This window comes from Protopterus annectens, chromosome 8.part0 (genome assembly GCF_019279795.1).
Source record: "Protopterus annectens isolate FY-2018-M chromosome 8.part0, PAN1.0, whole genome shotgun sequence".
NCBI classification, from domain to species: domain Eukaryota; kingdom Metazoa; phylum Chordata; order Ceratodontiformes; family Protopteridae; genus Protopterus; species Protopterus annectens.
In genome coordinates, this window is record NC_056741.1 from 1,798,459,000 (window position 1) to 1,798,476,040 (window position 17,041).

At 42.7% G+C, this 17,041-nt stretch overlaps 1 protein-coding gene across 1 annotated transcript in view; it reads left to right on the forward strand.

Moving 5' to 3' along the window:
• LOC122809647 (lysosomal protective protein-like) overlaps window positions 1-13,752 on the forward strand; it is a 475,524-nt gene extending 461,772 nt beyond the window's left edge. The window contains exon 11 of the mRNA XM_044081292.1: window positions 13,615-13,752. Coding sequence (XP_043937227.1) covers window positions 13,615-13,698 — 84 coding nt within the window. The 3' untranslated portion in view covers window positions 13,699-13,752. The remainder of the gene's footprint in view (window positions 1-13,614) is intronic.
• Window positions 13,753-17,041: the final 3,289 nt, after the last annotated feature.

The following is a 17,041-nucleotide window of genomic DNA, read 5'->3' on the forward strand; positions in this document are numbered from 1 at the left end:
GGTTGGCCGAATTCCAAAGTCTAGGTCCGGCGTCGGTTGTCGTCGCTTCTTCCCTGACGTCAGTGCGGCAGGGGTATAAAAGAGGCAGCCGACGCCATTTTCTCCAGTCTTTCTTGCCGCGCGGTGCCCGAAGCAGAAGCAGTTCGCAAGTGCCGGTCGGCCAGCTCCTGAGATTTACGAACAGTATTTCAGCCAAAGTCTTCTTTAAAGCTAAGTACCCCGTTGGGGAAACTTTTCTTGCCTCAGACCGATGTCAGACAAAGTTAATAATTGCATTTCTTGTGGGAAGCAAATACCGCATAAGGATTTCAACTCTTACTGTATACCTTACTTAGGGCCAGACCACGACGTCTCGGCCTGCCGTTTTTGTGCTAGGTTTAACAAGCGCACTATTAAGTGCCGGGCGGCGTTCGCCCTTCATTATTTTGGCAAAAAATCTAATTATATCATGTCGTCGGACACACCGACGCCAATTTTAGGCAAAAAACGCAAGGATAAGGATAGACATCCGAGGCCTGCACCGAGTACTGAGATCACGATTAGGCCGACTACCGGTTTTCCAGTTCTCAGCGAGGCGCCTATGCAGCCCCTGACTACCGATGAAACTATTTTACCGGTGACTTCAGTACCCGAGGCCGCAGGATCCTCGATCTCCATTCCCACTGCAGATACCGACGCCACTCTTGGCGGGGAAACCGAAATTTCAGTGAGGCCTGCCATTTCTGAAGGCGTTTTCAGGCCTACCACCTCTTCTATTAAATTATTCACTAAGTCTAAAGCTGCAATGAAAATTAAAAAACAAGGGCCTCAGACCCCCTCTCAAGGCCCCATGCCTAAAAAACAGATGCTTAAAATGGCTGAGGATTTGATTACTCTCATCAGGGGTTCTCAACCCCCCTCAGACAAAAGACCCAGGTTGGAGGAAGACTACCCTTCCTCAGACCAGGCTTCTATTACTTCAGACCATTCTGAGGACCAGGATTACACCTATTCCCCATTTGAAGACTCTGATGCTGAGGAGTCTATTCCCTCGGTCTCCCCCCCTGAGGACTTCTCTTTTGGGGAAACCCTGCATACATTGAGAGAGCACTTCCACTGGGAAGGCCAAGATTACTCAGATTCCAAGAAAAGGCTCAGGGAATTTCTACTACTTCCCCAGCATAGGCCCCTGGCTATTCCTCCTGTCTTAGATATTTTGGATGATGTGTACGCAGAAGCCAGTCTTAATCCAGACTCATTACCTCCAGCCCCTGTTAAACCAAACAGATATTACCGGGTTCCCGATTCTCACCAGTTCCTCTATAAAAGCCATACTGCTGACCCAGAAACAATTTCACAGGGTCCCAAGGGGATTAAGGCCTCTACTGCTAAAAAACATTTGCCTTCAGAGAGAGATGCTAGAGCATTAGAAAGGTGGGGGGAAAAGGTGTATACATCAGCCACTTTAACCATGAGGGCATTAAACTGTCAATTTCATATGTTAAAATACCAACAGTTTTTGCTATCTCAGCTGAAAGGCAAAATGACACAAACAGAACAGCCAGACTTGAAAGAGTTGCAGGATTTGTTGCATGGAGCAGAACAAGTGGGGAAACATACCTTGCAGTGTGGTTTTGATGCTTTAGAGGCCTCATGCAGAGCTGCTGTCACAGGGTCTGTCATATGTAGACATGCTTGGCTCAAAGAACAAACCTTACCAGATCATGTCAAAGCAAAGTTATTAGATGCACCACTACAAAAAGATGTATTGTTCGGTGCTAAAGCTGAGGAGGTACTAAAGAAAATGGAGGAAAAAGCAAAATCTATGCAAACAGTTAAAGATTTCTTGCAGGTACAGCCTCCACGCTTCAGCAGAAACTGGCCTTCAAAAAATTGGTCCTTTCCAACCACGGACAGACCCCAAAGGGGCAGATACAGATGTCTAAGGGGTAGAGGACAACCTCAAGGATCTTACAGAGCTAGACAGTGGCAAACACCAGCCCCCAGAGGTGGAGAAGATAGACCTCAGTCATTTAGAAAACAGATGCAATGACTTTCCCCTATGCCTGCCAAACAAAGATATAATGGCAGCACCTTTGGGCGGAAAACTGGCCTTATTTTCAAAAAACTGGCACATTGCTACACAGGACAAATGGATTCTGGATATTATAGACAGAGGCTACAGGTTCCACTTTCACACCCTTCCAAAAATGAGAGGCATGCCAAACCTGCCACAAAATCAATGGGCAGAGGCACAAAGGCAAATTTCCGCTCTCATGGATATGAAAGCGATTTAAGAGGTACCTGCAAAAGAACAAGGTCAAGGTTTTTATTCAAGGCTATTCCTGGTACCAAGGAAGGACAAAGATTGGAGACCCATCTTAGACCTATCCATTCTAAACACATATCTAGAGGTACCAAAATTCAAGATGCTCACATTACAGCAGCTTCTTCCCATGCTGGGCAAGGAGTCTTGGTTGGTAACGTTGGACCTCAAGGAGGCATACCTGCATGTCCCTATCAGACAAGATTGCAGAAGATACCTCAGATTTCTTGCAGGTTCAACCCATTATCAATTCTCTGCGTTGCCCTTTGGCTTATCTACTGCGCCCAGAGTGTTTACAAAATGCCTGGCATCAGTAATTGCCTTCTGCAGACAACGAGGAATCCAAATCTACCCATATCTAGACGACTGCCTGATCCAAGCAGACAGAAAGGACCTTCTATTGCAACATATGGCGTTTGTAATAAAACTGTTAAACTGCCTGGGATACACAGTAAACAAAAAGAAATCAAAACTAATACCTTCGCAACAGATAATTTTCCTGGGTGCCAGCTTAATACAACAACCCAGATGGCCTACCTCACGCCAGACAAACAATGGCAACTGTCTCAATACTACAACAAAATGGCAACTTTAACCAGGCTAACTGCAAGGAAAATCCTGCAGGCTCTGGGGTTCATGGCATCTTGCATCCTACTAATACCATTTGCAAAGCTGCATATGAGGAAACTACAATGGTACCTAAAACACTTATGGTCTCAGCATAGCCACAGCTTGGAAACAATTATACCACTCATTCCATGCCTTCAAAAGGAATTTTTGTGGTGGGGTCAAGCATGCAAAAGAAACACAGGTCTTCCTTTCTGTTTACCACAAGCAACTCAAATAATCACAACAGACGCCTCTGATTACGCCTGGGGAGCACACATGGCAGGTCAGTGTATTCAGGGAAAATGGTCCCAAAAAGAGATGCACCTACACATCAACCAAAAGGAGATGCTAGCCATACAAAATGCTCTTATGACCTTCAAAGACCTACTGCATCCAGGCCAGCTATTAATAAGGACAGACAACACCACAGTCATGTGGTACATAAACAAACAGGGGGAACACATTCATATCCCCTGTGCAGGCAAGCCATGACCCTGTGGAACACAGCACTGGAATTACAAATTCAACTACAGGCACAATTCCTGCCAGGGAAGGAAAATACACTGGCAGACAACTTAAACAGAAATATGACAGACCCACACAAATGGAAGTTGCATCCTCAAGTCTTCTCAAAGATAACTCAGGCATGGGGACTGCCAGACATAGATCTATTTGCTACCCACAGAAATTACCAGTTGGAAAAATTCTGCTCAAGGACCTATCATCCACAGGCCTGGAAAGTGGATGCACTCTCTTTCAATTGGACAACATTGACAGTCTATGCCTTCCCGCCTCTACCTCTACTGGCCAAAGTCCTATTAAAAACCAGAGCAGAGAGGCCACAAATGATTCTCATTGCTCCAGACTGGCCACAACAGCACTGGTATCCTCTCCTAAAGAGCCTGTCACACACACCACCATGGATCCTTCCTCAAGTTCCTCTTCTGTTGTCCCAGCACAACTACAAGACCCTTCACAGCCAGCTCAGAACTCTAAATCTAGCTGCATGGAGAATACCTTAGTTTACCAACAAACTCTCCTTTCCAAGGAGGTACAGGATGTCATCTTGGAGGCCAGGAGACCCTCTACTAGAAAAACCTACTCCGCCAAATGGAAACGATTTTGTACCTGGAATCAAGCAAAGGGTTAGAATCCTGCGGTAATAAATATACCTCAGATTTTACAGTACCTAACTGAGATGTTAAACAGTGGCCTCTCCTTCTCTTCCATCAAGATCCATGCTTCAGCCATTTCAGCACAATACAATATGGATCCTCCTTTATTCTCACATCCTCTATTAAGGCAGTTCCTCAGAGGGGCAAAAAAATATAAAACCCCCACGGAAACTACCAGCTCCAGCTTGGGACCTCAACTTCGTATTGGAGAAGCTGACACTGCCTCCTTTTGAGCCGGCTTCTTCAGCAGAGCTACAATACTTGTAATGGAAAACAGCCTTCCTACTGGCTATTACCTCAACACGCAGGGTTTCGGAGCTACAGGCCCTCATGGCTGTGCAACCATTCATCATTTTCCATCAGGACAGGGTCTCCTGAACCAACCCTACCTTCATGCCAAAGGTAGTATCCAGTGTGGCTTTGAATCAGTCTATTCATTTACCTACCTTTTATCCAAATCCACAGAACAAAGAAGAGAGGCTACTACACTCCTTGGACATTCACAGGCAACTTCGTTATTACTTGGACAGAACAAAGTCATTCAGAAAATCTGAGCAGCTCTTTGTGTCCTATGCTACAGGTGCTCAAGGAAAGGCTATTTCCAAACAGACTATTTCAAAATGGATAGCCCACTGCATACGCTTTTGTTATTCATTTCATGGAAAATCAGTGCCTGTATACATCAGATCCCACTCCACCAGGGCTACAGCTACCTCAGCAGCTTTCCTCAGGGGGGTCCCTCCCAAGGACATTTTGGAAGCAGCTACTTGGAGTTCAGTGCACACTTTCTCCAAACACTACCACCTTCCACTATACTCAAAATCTAGAGCGGGCTTTGCCACAGCAGTCCTGCAGGGCATTCTAGCCCCTCCTAATTCCGCTTAGTACCAGCCACCCTTACTTAGCTTTGGGATTCTACCCAAGTGTGATGACTGCAGCTGTATGCACGATAAACATAGTACAGTTTTGTACCTACCATAAATGTAGATGTTCGAGTGCGCATACAGCTGCAGTCCAGGTTTCCCTCCTTCCATCCCCTCTTAGGACAGCACTTATGACAAACAGCTTTTACAAACAACCTATTTGGGGTATTCCTTTATGGTGTATTTGCTTGCAACTACTGTTTTGATTTATCTACTTATGTATGTTTGCATGACATCATGTTTTGCCTTCCTTTCTGGGGGCACCTGACATCTGGGGCAAGAAAAACTGAAGAAAATGGTGTCGGATGCCTCTTTTATACCCCTGCCGCACTGACGTCAGGGAAGAAGCGACGACAACCGACGCCGGACCTAGACTTTGGAATTCGGCCGACCGAGGACCCGCCTGAAGACAGGATAACCCAAGTGTAATGACTGCAGCTGTATGCGCACTCGAACATCTACATTTATGGTAGGTACAAAACTGTACTTTATCTCCTGTCTCATATGTAGACTTTAATGTATTAATCAGCTATACATTTTCTGTCTGTAAGTTAATTTCAAGGAACTTTGGGTAATAACCCAAACATGAGAGATACTCTGTTTTTTGAAATGAAACCAGTTTGTGCCCACTCTGTTCCAAGGTATGCTATCATCGCTTGGTATGAATTATAGATGGTATGTCTCTGCACTGACTTGTACTGTTTGAGATGATATTCCTGTCCACTACATTACACCTGTTGTATTTTTTGCCTTTTCATAACCCTGGATATGATTCATGTTGTATTCTCTCAAGTGCTTGTTCTTCAGCTTATTGAGAGCAAATATATTTTCTTTTTTGACAGAAAAAGAGTGGATTTCTTTCCTTACTTGTGATCTCTATTCACAGCATCCTAACACTGGATCAGAAGGTTGAAAAGAAACTCTAAAATGTCCACAGAAACATCTAGAATCTTATACCTTCTGAGGGGTCTAGTGGCTCCCAATTCCCTGGCATAATTCAGTTATTTCCTCCTGTACATTATTGGCCATACCCACTTTGATGTCTTATGTGTCCACCTTTTTTCTATATCTTTTTGCACTCAAGCTTGTTGACCATCAAGCCTTCCTCTATTGAACTTGAGCACACTTATTCCATAGTGGTGGGGATTGTCCACCAGATCCACTAGTGCTAGAGCCAGCCAAGAGGGGTTGTCATTCAGGCAGCTGTGAATGTTGCTTGTGTCCTTATTAGCAACCTGGCTATGACTGTGTTCTTCACTAACTAAACCCCTCCCCTGGGTGGGGGGGGAGTCATGCAACCTGCACCACTGCAGGAGGCACAATGTCTCCCCCTTCCACAAGTTCATAGGTTCATAGGATGATACTAGGCTATTGGCCCAGAGATCCTTATATTCCTAGCCAAGAATTTTGCCCATGTTCCCACAAAGTCAGCACCTGTTTCCCCTGTCCAACAGGGACACAAGTGGGATCTCAGAGGTATATTTTCTGTTTCCCATCCAGTCATCCAGGTTCCTCTTAAAGAGGGCTAAAGAAGTACTCTGCTTAACATGGAGAGGGAGTCTATTCTACAGACAGGGGAGTCTCTGGGACACAAACCTATCCTGCCAGCAAGTTCTATTAATGTAACAGACCAGGTTTAGGCCTTGCATATGGGTTGCCCAAGTGGATTTTGACTTATGGATATGCAGCAGCTCCATCAAGGCTGGGTCTGAGATGGCCTTGTATGCCAGACACAGGTCACATCTGAGTAGTCTGTATGAGACTGAGTAGAGGGACAGGGCTTTTAGCCTATCTGTATAGGACAGGTGTTTGAGACCCTGGATTTTCATGGTATGGAACCTCTGTGGTCTCTCTAGCTGCTGCATGTAGGTGGCAAGGTACATGCTGAGGGGGGCACTGCACTCGATAATGGGTCTGATAAGGGAGGAGTACAGGGATGTTATGAACTCCTTGCTCCTGGATGAAATACCCTTACTTATCAGGTGGGCCATGCAGAAAGTCTTCCGTACAATGGAGGCAACATGGTGGTCAAAAGTCAGGTTGCTATCAACCTGGATGCCCAAGTCCCTCACGACTGCTTGCATGCTTAGTACATTGTTATTAATGTGAAAATTAGTGGGGACACCATTTTCCCCAAAGGGGATAATGATACATTTCTTGACATTCAGTTTGAGGCCATGCTCCTGGCACCAGTCATTAGTTTGGGTAAGGCCCTCATGGAGGATGTTCACATCACTAGGGGAATTTAAGACAGTGCCCAGTTTGCAGTCATCACAAACTTGGTCAGCTACAGACCACTGGTTTCGGCTTGCACCTCAGAAAAGTATATCCCAAACAGTAGAAGCCCCAAGACTGATCCTTGGGGTACACCACTCGTTACGGGTCTACTACTAGAGGTGGCTTCCCCTATTGTGACTGAGTGGGTTCTATCAGTGAGCCAGTTAGCTACCTGTCTGGTAACATACAGGTTGATGCCTAGCTGGGAGAGAGTATCTATTATGCCCAAGTGGGGTATAGTCTCTAAGGTTTTGGCTAGGTCAAGGTAGGTAATGTGCAGTCTTCCCCTCATCCATGGCTTTGGTGACTGTCTCGAAGAAGATGACCAAGTTTAATAGGCATGATCCCCCTTTGACAAAACCAAACTGTGTGGGGTCAAGAATTTGGAGCTTGCCAATGTCCTCGTTTATAAGGCCCATGATAATGCATTCCTTGGCCTTGCAGATCAGGCTTGTTAGGCTGATGGGCCTATAATTGCCTGGGTCAGTGGACACTCCACCTTTGTGTAGAGGGATGACAGTGGCTGTCCTCCATTTGGCTGGGATGAAGCCAGTGCTCAGGCTTTGGTTGAATAGGGTGCCTAATGAAGCTGAGAGCCCATGCCTGAGTTCATGTAGGATGCAGCCAGGGATGTTGTTGGGTCCCATGGAGACTGTATTCTTTGCCTTTGAGAGGGCATTAAAGACCTGCTCCCTGGTTATGAGGGGAGGAGCTGGGGATGTCCTGGTTTACTGATGGGAGGACAGGAGGGGTGAAGTTTTCACTGAACCTGTCTGCCAGGAGGTGGGCTATATCTACAGCATTTGTGTATGTGGTGTTCTTGACCACAAGTTCAGAGCAGATTTGGTTGTTACCTTTGAGACTGTGGATGTATGTGAAGAAGGCCTTGTGATTGTCCTTAGTGGATGTGCCTAATTTGCACTTGAAATTAGCCTTACGAAGATTTCACCAGTGACCTTATTTGCTTGTTCAGACAAAGGAGAGATTGCTTCCAACTTGGGACCTGCTCCTTCTTGGTCCTGGACAGCAATTTTTTTCCTTTTATTATAGAGTTTTATTGCTGCTGTCCACCAGACAGGTTTACTCTTCCTTGAAGAAGATGATTTGGTCCTGTCAGGTATTGCTGAGTCCATACAGCTATGTAGGTGCTCATATAGTTTTTTGGTGTAGGCTTGGATATTAGTGCTAGTTCCAACTGAAGGGATGGTGGCTGTGAAGCTGCTTATACCTGCACTCACAAGATTGTAGTCAGCTTTGAAAAAGTTTTTTTTTGTTTGACCCTGACAAAGGGGGGGGGGGGGGTCAGGGGAGATGGTGACTTTGAAAGGGGTCGCTTTATGACCAATCATCTTACCAAGGAGGATGACACTGTAGGGGTGCTCATGTTGCTTAGTACCAGGTCCAGAATATTTTCACCTCTCTTGGGGGTGTTGACCAGCTGATCCAATGGTATTGACGAAGTCAAGGAAATTCTGGGCATTCATGTATGGGCTAGAATAGGTCTTCCACTCTATGGTTGGGTAGTTAAAGTCACCCAGGATCAGGGTAGAGGGTTGAATCTTGATGGATTCAAGTAAGTCCAGATAGGTGGAGTTAGCATCCTGAGTCATGTTTGGGGGCTGTAGCTAGCTATGATTTAGATAGGTGTTTTATCAACAGTCAACTGCACTTGGAGTGTCTCCTGTCATCATACCATTAGATCAGCCTGGAGGTGTGTATGTCTTTGAAAAATATTGAAACTCCATCTCCTTTGGCTTTGTAGCCCTTCGTTTGGGATCTGAAAGTATGGTAGGATGAGTAACCTGGTAAGGCTGGGGTACTTTCCGCAGCTTTGAACCAGGTTTCAGTGACTGCACAAATGTCAGCATCTTACAGGCTGAAGAATGCTTGCAGTGAATGCAGTTTCATGTTAAGACTCCTAGCGTTTAGCAGCATGACCTTTAAATTTCATTTAGAAGAATTTTTCATGTTGGTAATTTTGTGCTCATGGCTTTGCCTAAAAAAGGTACTATGAGGGAGGCAAGAGCATTTGCCAGAAGCTTGAAGCCCAGGAGAGACAGAAGAAGGCCATCTCTGGCAAGTCATTGTGGTCTGTCAGTCATATCCTCACAGGCTGGGAAGTATTGGATCCCCTTGGAATGACACCAGAAACTAAGTCAATTGTTAAAGTCAATAATTTTCTGTTTGTATTGAGGCATCATTCTAGGTGATGGTAGGATGCTGCTTAAGGCTGGGGACATACCTGCCTGGGACACATCTTCAGTGAGCTCAATCATGTCTCTCTTCATATAGTCTAGAGAGGTACATCTCAAGTCATTCACAACAACATGGACTATGACAGAGTTATAACAGTACATGTTGTTAACAAACTTGAGTGTGTGTATGATATAGTGGATTCTAGCACCTGACAAGCAACTTACTGTGACTTTCTCCTTGTCTAGCCTGGTGAGGGGCAAATGTGTGTGTCTCACAGTAGTCTCCCCTATGATTAGTATGTTAGGTTTGTGGCTGGACCTTAGAGGCTGTGAGACACAGTTGTGTGTACTATGTCTGGTGCTTGGTGCTGTGGGGTTGGTATGTGCATGTGTGTGTTTGCTTCGGAGGGCTCTTATTTAAGTATGTTTTTGTTGAGAACATTTGCATATGTAGGAGTGTGTTGTACAGGTGTGGGTGGTGTTAGAGGTGTTGTGTTTGTCTTGTTTGCACAGACAACTTGGTTAGTGTCAGATGTACTGGCTTGTGACTGAGACAGCAAGGATTCTAGGCTCTTAATGTAACTGCAACTCTCATATATTGTGTTCCTAGGTGGTAGAAGTAGTGGGTTGTCTGTGTACATAAGGCAGTTGCTACACTGTCTCAGGATGCCCATATCAAGCAGACTAGCAGGAGAAACCATAGGAAATTGTCTGTCCATGGTTGTCAGAATCTGTGGAAGGGAGGTCAGGCATAGTAGAGTGGGTGCTATCTGAGGAGAGTATCTACAGGTGTGAGTAGGGCTGGATAAAATCAATACAGTAGCTGCAAGTGAGGGCCTCACTTACACAGGAATGCTGGTAAGGCAAAGATGCAGCTGAGATTCCTTGCAAAGGGTTAAAACAGCACAGCAGTGGTGCATGAAATGCAACAAGCACAAACCAGTGCAACTGCGGGGTTTAAATACCACAAAAATGAAAGTAAAATAGAAACACTGGAATCAACCTTTGTCCCTGAGCTCTTAGCTAAACACTCTATCCCAGATCAGTGCCAACCAGTTCACTTACTGCCACTAAGTGCAGGCAGGCCCTGGCCAACACAACATGGCATAGTAGGAACACAGGAATAACACAAACAGATCTGGATGTAGCAAAACCTGTAACCAGACTATGCTAAAGATATTTAAACTCTGTTTAGGTTGATTTACCACAGGAGAACAGAAACACACTTAAGTATAATAGTAGCAAACAAGAGCAAACTGATTTAAACAAATTAACCAATAAAAAGCTCAAAACTGAGCCCTGTTCCAGCAACCTTAAATCAGACAAGTTCTAACTACACACTCCTAACACTAGGGTGCAGGGGAACCATCTCCAGAAAAAGATGGCCTTTATTAATGCTCAAGTTATACAAACAGAGCTAGATTCAGCAAGTCTGAATCTAGTCTATGGTACAGCAAACAAGGTGCACCAATTTCAGAAACTGTTCAAATAAGCAGGCACAATAAGCCTTCAACCAGCAATTTCCATCTCAGAAGGTCAGAATCTACCCTCTCCTCCCACAAGAGTTGTTGTTGTTGTTGTGTCTTTCAGCTTTTCCTGGTTAGGGGTCGCCACAGCGGAACTCCGGTCCACTAATGATTACAAGTAGAATTTTACATGCCGAGTTGCCAGCTCTGACACACAACCTTCAATGAAGTTACGCCCATTCACACAAGTCTCCATGCAGAAGATGCTCTAGCTGAGAATCGAACTGGACAGCGTCTTATTGTGAGGTGACAATGCTACCGCAGCACCAACACCGCAGTCTCTCCTCCCACAAGAGTATAGACCACAAACCTTAATGTAAAACAACTGGCCTGAAGCCCAAGTGCTTAAACCAAAAGCCTTAGACCAACAGTTAAAATTTGATTAGGCTACTAATAAGCAGTATTAAATGCAGCAGAATAAAAGCAATTGAATACGTTTAAGAACAAACAGCAAAAACAAAATAAAGTAATAGAATAGGAAGAAACACAAATACAGTAAAAGCAGATGAATAAAGTGCAATTTTTTTTCTTTCTTTAGGTTAAGTGGGAAGGGTGGAAACACAGTAATTCAAGGATGAGAAACTAAGGGGGTGGGTCTTTCCAAATGATCTCTTTCTACCCAGTAGAATGAGCTGATGCGAGGGAACTGGGAGGCCTGTCCAAAATGAGATTCGCAGCAGGGGCGGGCAACTCAAAGCCACCAAATGCAGTCACAGATCAGCAATATTCAGAGCAAACAGGAGGCACACAAACACTTCAGCTAAATACAGATATTTCTAAATATGAGAGCAATGCTGTTTCTCAGCTCCTCCAACTAATTAACTTAAGCTATTCACAGTTTGCAAAGGAATTCTTTGGTAACTTTTTTAACTGACCCTAGCTAAGAACTCTTAAAACTCCAATAGAACAGAAAACTTAAAACAAAGTGAATGTAATTCTAGAATAAGATACAAAATAAAAGTGATCAAACCTTAATTGAAGAGCTTCAGATCAAAAATAAAATGCAGCCAGAGAGCAGCAATATTCAGAGCAAACAGCAGGCACACAAACATGTTCTTCTGCATTTCCTTACTGAAGACTATGGCTATCTGGCAGCTTGTTGTGCTACATGCCCAGCTACAAGTTGCCTGCCCTGCTTCTTCCTTCAAAAGATTACTATGGCATATGACCAAGGGATGCAGGCTAACTGATAATCACTATAACCAAGAGATGCAGGCTGACTGATAAGCACTATTACCAAGAGATGCAAACTCACTAATAGTGACTATAACATTAATTTAAGGTTAGTTATGCTCACTGTAACCAGCACATGCACTATCAATTCACATGTAGACAAGAAATGCAGGCTCACTGATAATCATTATAACCAATAGATACAGGCTCGGTAATAATCACTATAATGAACAGATACAATTTCACTGACAATCACTATAATTAAGAAATGCAGGCTGATTGATAGTTATTAGAACCAAGAGATACAGGCTCACTAATAATCACTATAACCAAGAGAAGCAAGCACACTGATAAACGCTATAACCAAGATATGTAGGCACACTGATAATAGTTATAACCAAGAGATGCAGAGTTACTAATAATCACTATAACCAAGAGATACAGGCCCACTGATCATCACTATAACCAAGAGATGCAGGCTCACTAATAATCACTATAACCAAGAGATGCAGGCTAACTGATAATCACTGTAACCAAGAAATGCAGGCTCTCTGACAGTTACTAGAACCAAGACATACAGGCTCATTAATAATCACTATAACTAAGAGTACATGTTCACAAATAATCACTATAATAATCACCATAACCAAGAGATGCAGGCTCACTGATAATCACTATAACCAGGAGCTGCAGGCTCACTGATAATTACTATAACCAGCAGCTGCAGGCTCACTGATAACCAGTATAACCAAGAGATGCAGGCTTATTGATAATCACTATAACCAAGAAATGCAAGCTCACTAATAATCATTATAACCAAGAGATGCAAGCTCAGTAGTAATCGCTATAACCAAGAAATGCAGGCTCACTAATAATCACTAACACCAAGAGGTGCAGGCTCAGTAATAGTTGCTGTAGCCAAGAGTTACATGTTTATCTCAGTTTATTTATTTATTTAACATTTATGGACCAGGAAAGTCTGACTTGGAATAAGCCAATTTTCAGCAGAGGCCTGGGGAGAAATGCTCCAGGCGCATGTCTTTGTAACGTGGGAGGAAACCGGAGTACCTGGAGGAAACCTACACGAATGCAGGGAGGACATGCAGACTCCGCACAGAAGCAACTCCAGCCGAGAATCGAACCAGAGAACCTCTTGCTGTGAGATGACAATGAAAACCACTGCACCGTTCAGTTCTATGCAATCACAGTCATTCATTTTCATTAGCCATGATGTAATAATGCACAGTATACAACTAAAAAACATTTTGACTGTTAGTGCTGCTGAATAAGATATAATCACATTTACTTGTACAAGATTAATGTAAACTCCTTAGCCAATTATTATTTCACTCTACAGTATTTGCCATCCTCACATGTTAATACTCTGTATTCATTTTTTTAATTAATTTAAATTAATTTTTTTTTTTCCAGGGTGCAGGACACATGGTTCCACACTCAACACCAGGAGCAGCCTTGAAGATGTTCATTTCCTTTTTAACAAATTCTCCTTACTGAATGCAAAGATGCGTTTGTGTTTATGTGTTTACACAGAAATTCAGCATTTTGTTACTTTACTGTCTTCTTTTTTCACCCCTAACAACTCCATGTTCTTCTGGTTAACACCCTACTGCAAATACTTGGATTGTTGTCACATGTTGTACTCCAGAGTATCAAAAGTAGTAACATATACTTCATACTAAAAGCAAAAAGCAATCTATATCGAAAGGGTAAATCACTTAGTGCTGCTGGTAGTGTCATGCGCATACAGATGGAATTCATGATGTGCTTCAGGATGTTGTACAGCATCAGTTCTGTATGTTGTAGCAAGCATATGTGGGCTCAGTAATAACATAAACAAAAGATCAGAATGTCAGATCCTGGCTGCAGCTAATTTCACAGAACTTAGCAAAAATAAATAACGTACTCTTTCCAAATGAAAAAACAGTCCACTTAAGGTTTTAAGTAGATCTTTACTCAATGAAGGATCAGTGTTCTTCTTTGATTCCAAAATGACAGCTGAACTGTTTAAATGGTATCATTCCATGAGGAATATCCACGTTGTCCAGACCAGTATTTGGGTTGGGCTACTAGAGGTTGTCGACTGCATTATACAGAGGTCTGCTTGGTGGTCTATGGGGTTTTACACTAGACTAAGTTAGACTGTGCTAAGATTTCATAGTAGTGCTTGTTCATAGCTCTCAACCTCTTATCACCAAAAATTTGGAGAAAGCCCAAAAAATAGGGAGAAATTTTAAATATTGCTCTTGTAAACTTAGAATGTTGCTAGAATTAAAGGTCTTGTGTTACCATACATTTTCTAAAGGATGTGAAGTCTAAAACTCAAACGCCCGTCATTATTCAGTGAATTAAATCCTCACTGATTCACCAAAATAATCCAGAAAATCACAAATTTTATGAGGAACAGACCAAAAATATGAGTAAAAAATCTGGACATTATATGTAAATCTGGACAGTTGAGAGGTATGGTGCTGTTTAACATGCAAAGTAACTGCTCTGACCTTGTCTTCAATGGCTTTCTTTTAGCTGCACTGTTACAGACTTCAGTTCTATAGATAAAATTTGCTGTTTAGACTTTTGTGCCTGTACAAGGCAATGAAGGGGGGAGGTAGGGACTTCGGAAGCCAGATTTCCGTAAGGGGCGGAAACCAGAGAGGTAGCTTTCAAGAAGCAGACTTCCTAGAGAGGGATCCAATATTGGAGCTCTAGTCCTATTGTTAGAATTTCATAAACTTTAGTTTAATGTCTCTGTGGGGGCTGGGGCAGACACAAAGAACAGGGGAATCCCGGTAGCAAAGTAAACAGAAAGGCACTGGAATGCAGCTTTAACCAGGCAAATAAGAAAAAGACTCTAGCAGCAAAAGTGGAATATAAACAGCTGTAAAATAAAAGTATTGAAGCAAAACTCAAAATACATATACTCCTGCAATCTCAGCCCCAGACTAAAGCACCAGAGTATGCAGAAATGTACCAGTAATGCTCTTTATGGAAAAAATGGTGTAATAAATGACTAAATGAGGCTCAAATTTTGGAAGTTGTTCATAGTTCTGCCACAAGTGGGAATGAAGCTACAAGATTAAGGCCTCAGACAGGGTTTTAAATACAAACAATACCCTGGGAAAATTTGCCATTTGGGTATACAAGCTTTCATGATTTTCATCTCACGAAAATGGACTTCAATTATATGAGGTTGAGGTTCAACCTTTCAAAGTAGGTCCATACACCCACATATATAAATATGTATATGTATGCTAACATTTGTGTGCTTGTTCATGCTGCATATCATCCTTTTTTGAACTACATTAAGTTGAATCTAAAACACTGAAATTGGATGGCTGACACCATGTTTATTTGGGTGCTTACTGGTTATCAGGATGTTTACCTGGCCAACTGATAGGATAGTGACTGATGTACCTTCAGAGAATCACCACTGATGCAGTTTCTATTTCTATACCTGAACTAATTTCCTGTTTATGGTCTTTCCTGTTTTTGCTGTGATTTTGCAACAGTGGAGTTTGTACCCTTTGTCTCTTACAAGAGGATGTGGTGGGTAAATCACTTTTTAAGGTACATATTAATATATGATGTTTGTTACTGAGTGTAACTGAACAAAATTAGTTTTTAATCAACTGATGTCAAAACATCGAATCTAAATGGTAGAAATGTTTGGCCAAAGGGGCCATTCTACTAGATATCATTAAATGCACTTCCTACACACACACACACACACACACACACACACACACACACACACACACACACACACACACATATATATATATATATATATATATATATATATATATAGTTCCCCTTTAAAACATCTAAAACCCATAACATCTAAAATCATAACATCGAAACCGTAACGTCTAAAACCAAAAACATCGAATTTCATAACATCTAAAATGTGCATCACAACATCGGACACTACAAATCACATGAAAATAACATCCCCTCCACATATAGTAACACCCAAACTAACAAACACAATTTTTACTATGTTTATGCAGGGGGCAAACCCCCCTGCACCCCACATGTGGGAGGCTCTGCCCCCCATAAATTAAATATACCAACTCCGAGATTGCACTACAGTGGGAAGAAGTTAATTTCCTAACCCCACTGTATCACGATCATCATAAAGAATGTATACATAATGTCTATATCACATATTAACAGATTAAACTATAACATTTACACATTTGATGATACAGTATTGCATATTATATATTTTAGATTCTATGAAATTCGATCATAGGTGGTTCATAGGTTAATGGCCCTGGGGCCCTTATAAGCCTAGCCAATAGTTTATCCCCAAAAAGAAACCTCAGTCAGCACCTGTCACCCTTATTAATGAGGGACACAGTGGAACCCCTGGGCCAAATTAGTGGTTTCCCATAAACTCAAGGTTGCTCTTGAAGATGGTCAATCAGGTACTCTATTTGATGTGTATGGAAAATCTATTCCAGAGAGGGGGCAACCTCTGGGCAACAAACCTGGCTCTCCAGTAGGTTTTGTTGATGTTGCATATTAGATTCAGGCCTTTTGAGTGGGTAATGCATGAGGAGTTAAACTTATGGATATGAAGCATCTCTAGTAGGGCAGGGTCCGACATTGTCTTGTAGGCGAGACACAGATTACCTATGAGCAACCTGTATGATACCATGTAGCATGATAGTGATTTGAGCCTGTCCGCATAGGACAGGTGTTGGAGGCCATGGATTTTCTGTGAGGTATTTCTGTGACCTTTCCAGTTGGTGCAGATGTTTGGAGAGGTACATACCAAATGGGACATTATACTCAATTACTGGTTTAATGAGGGAGGAGTATAGAGAGGTAATAA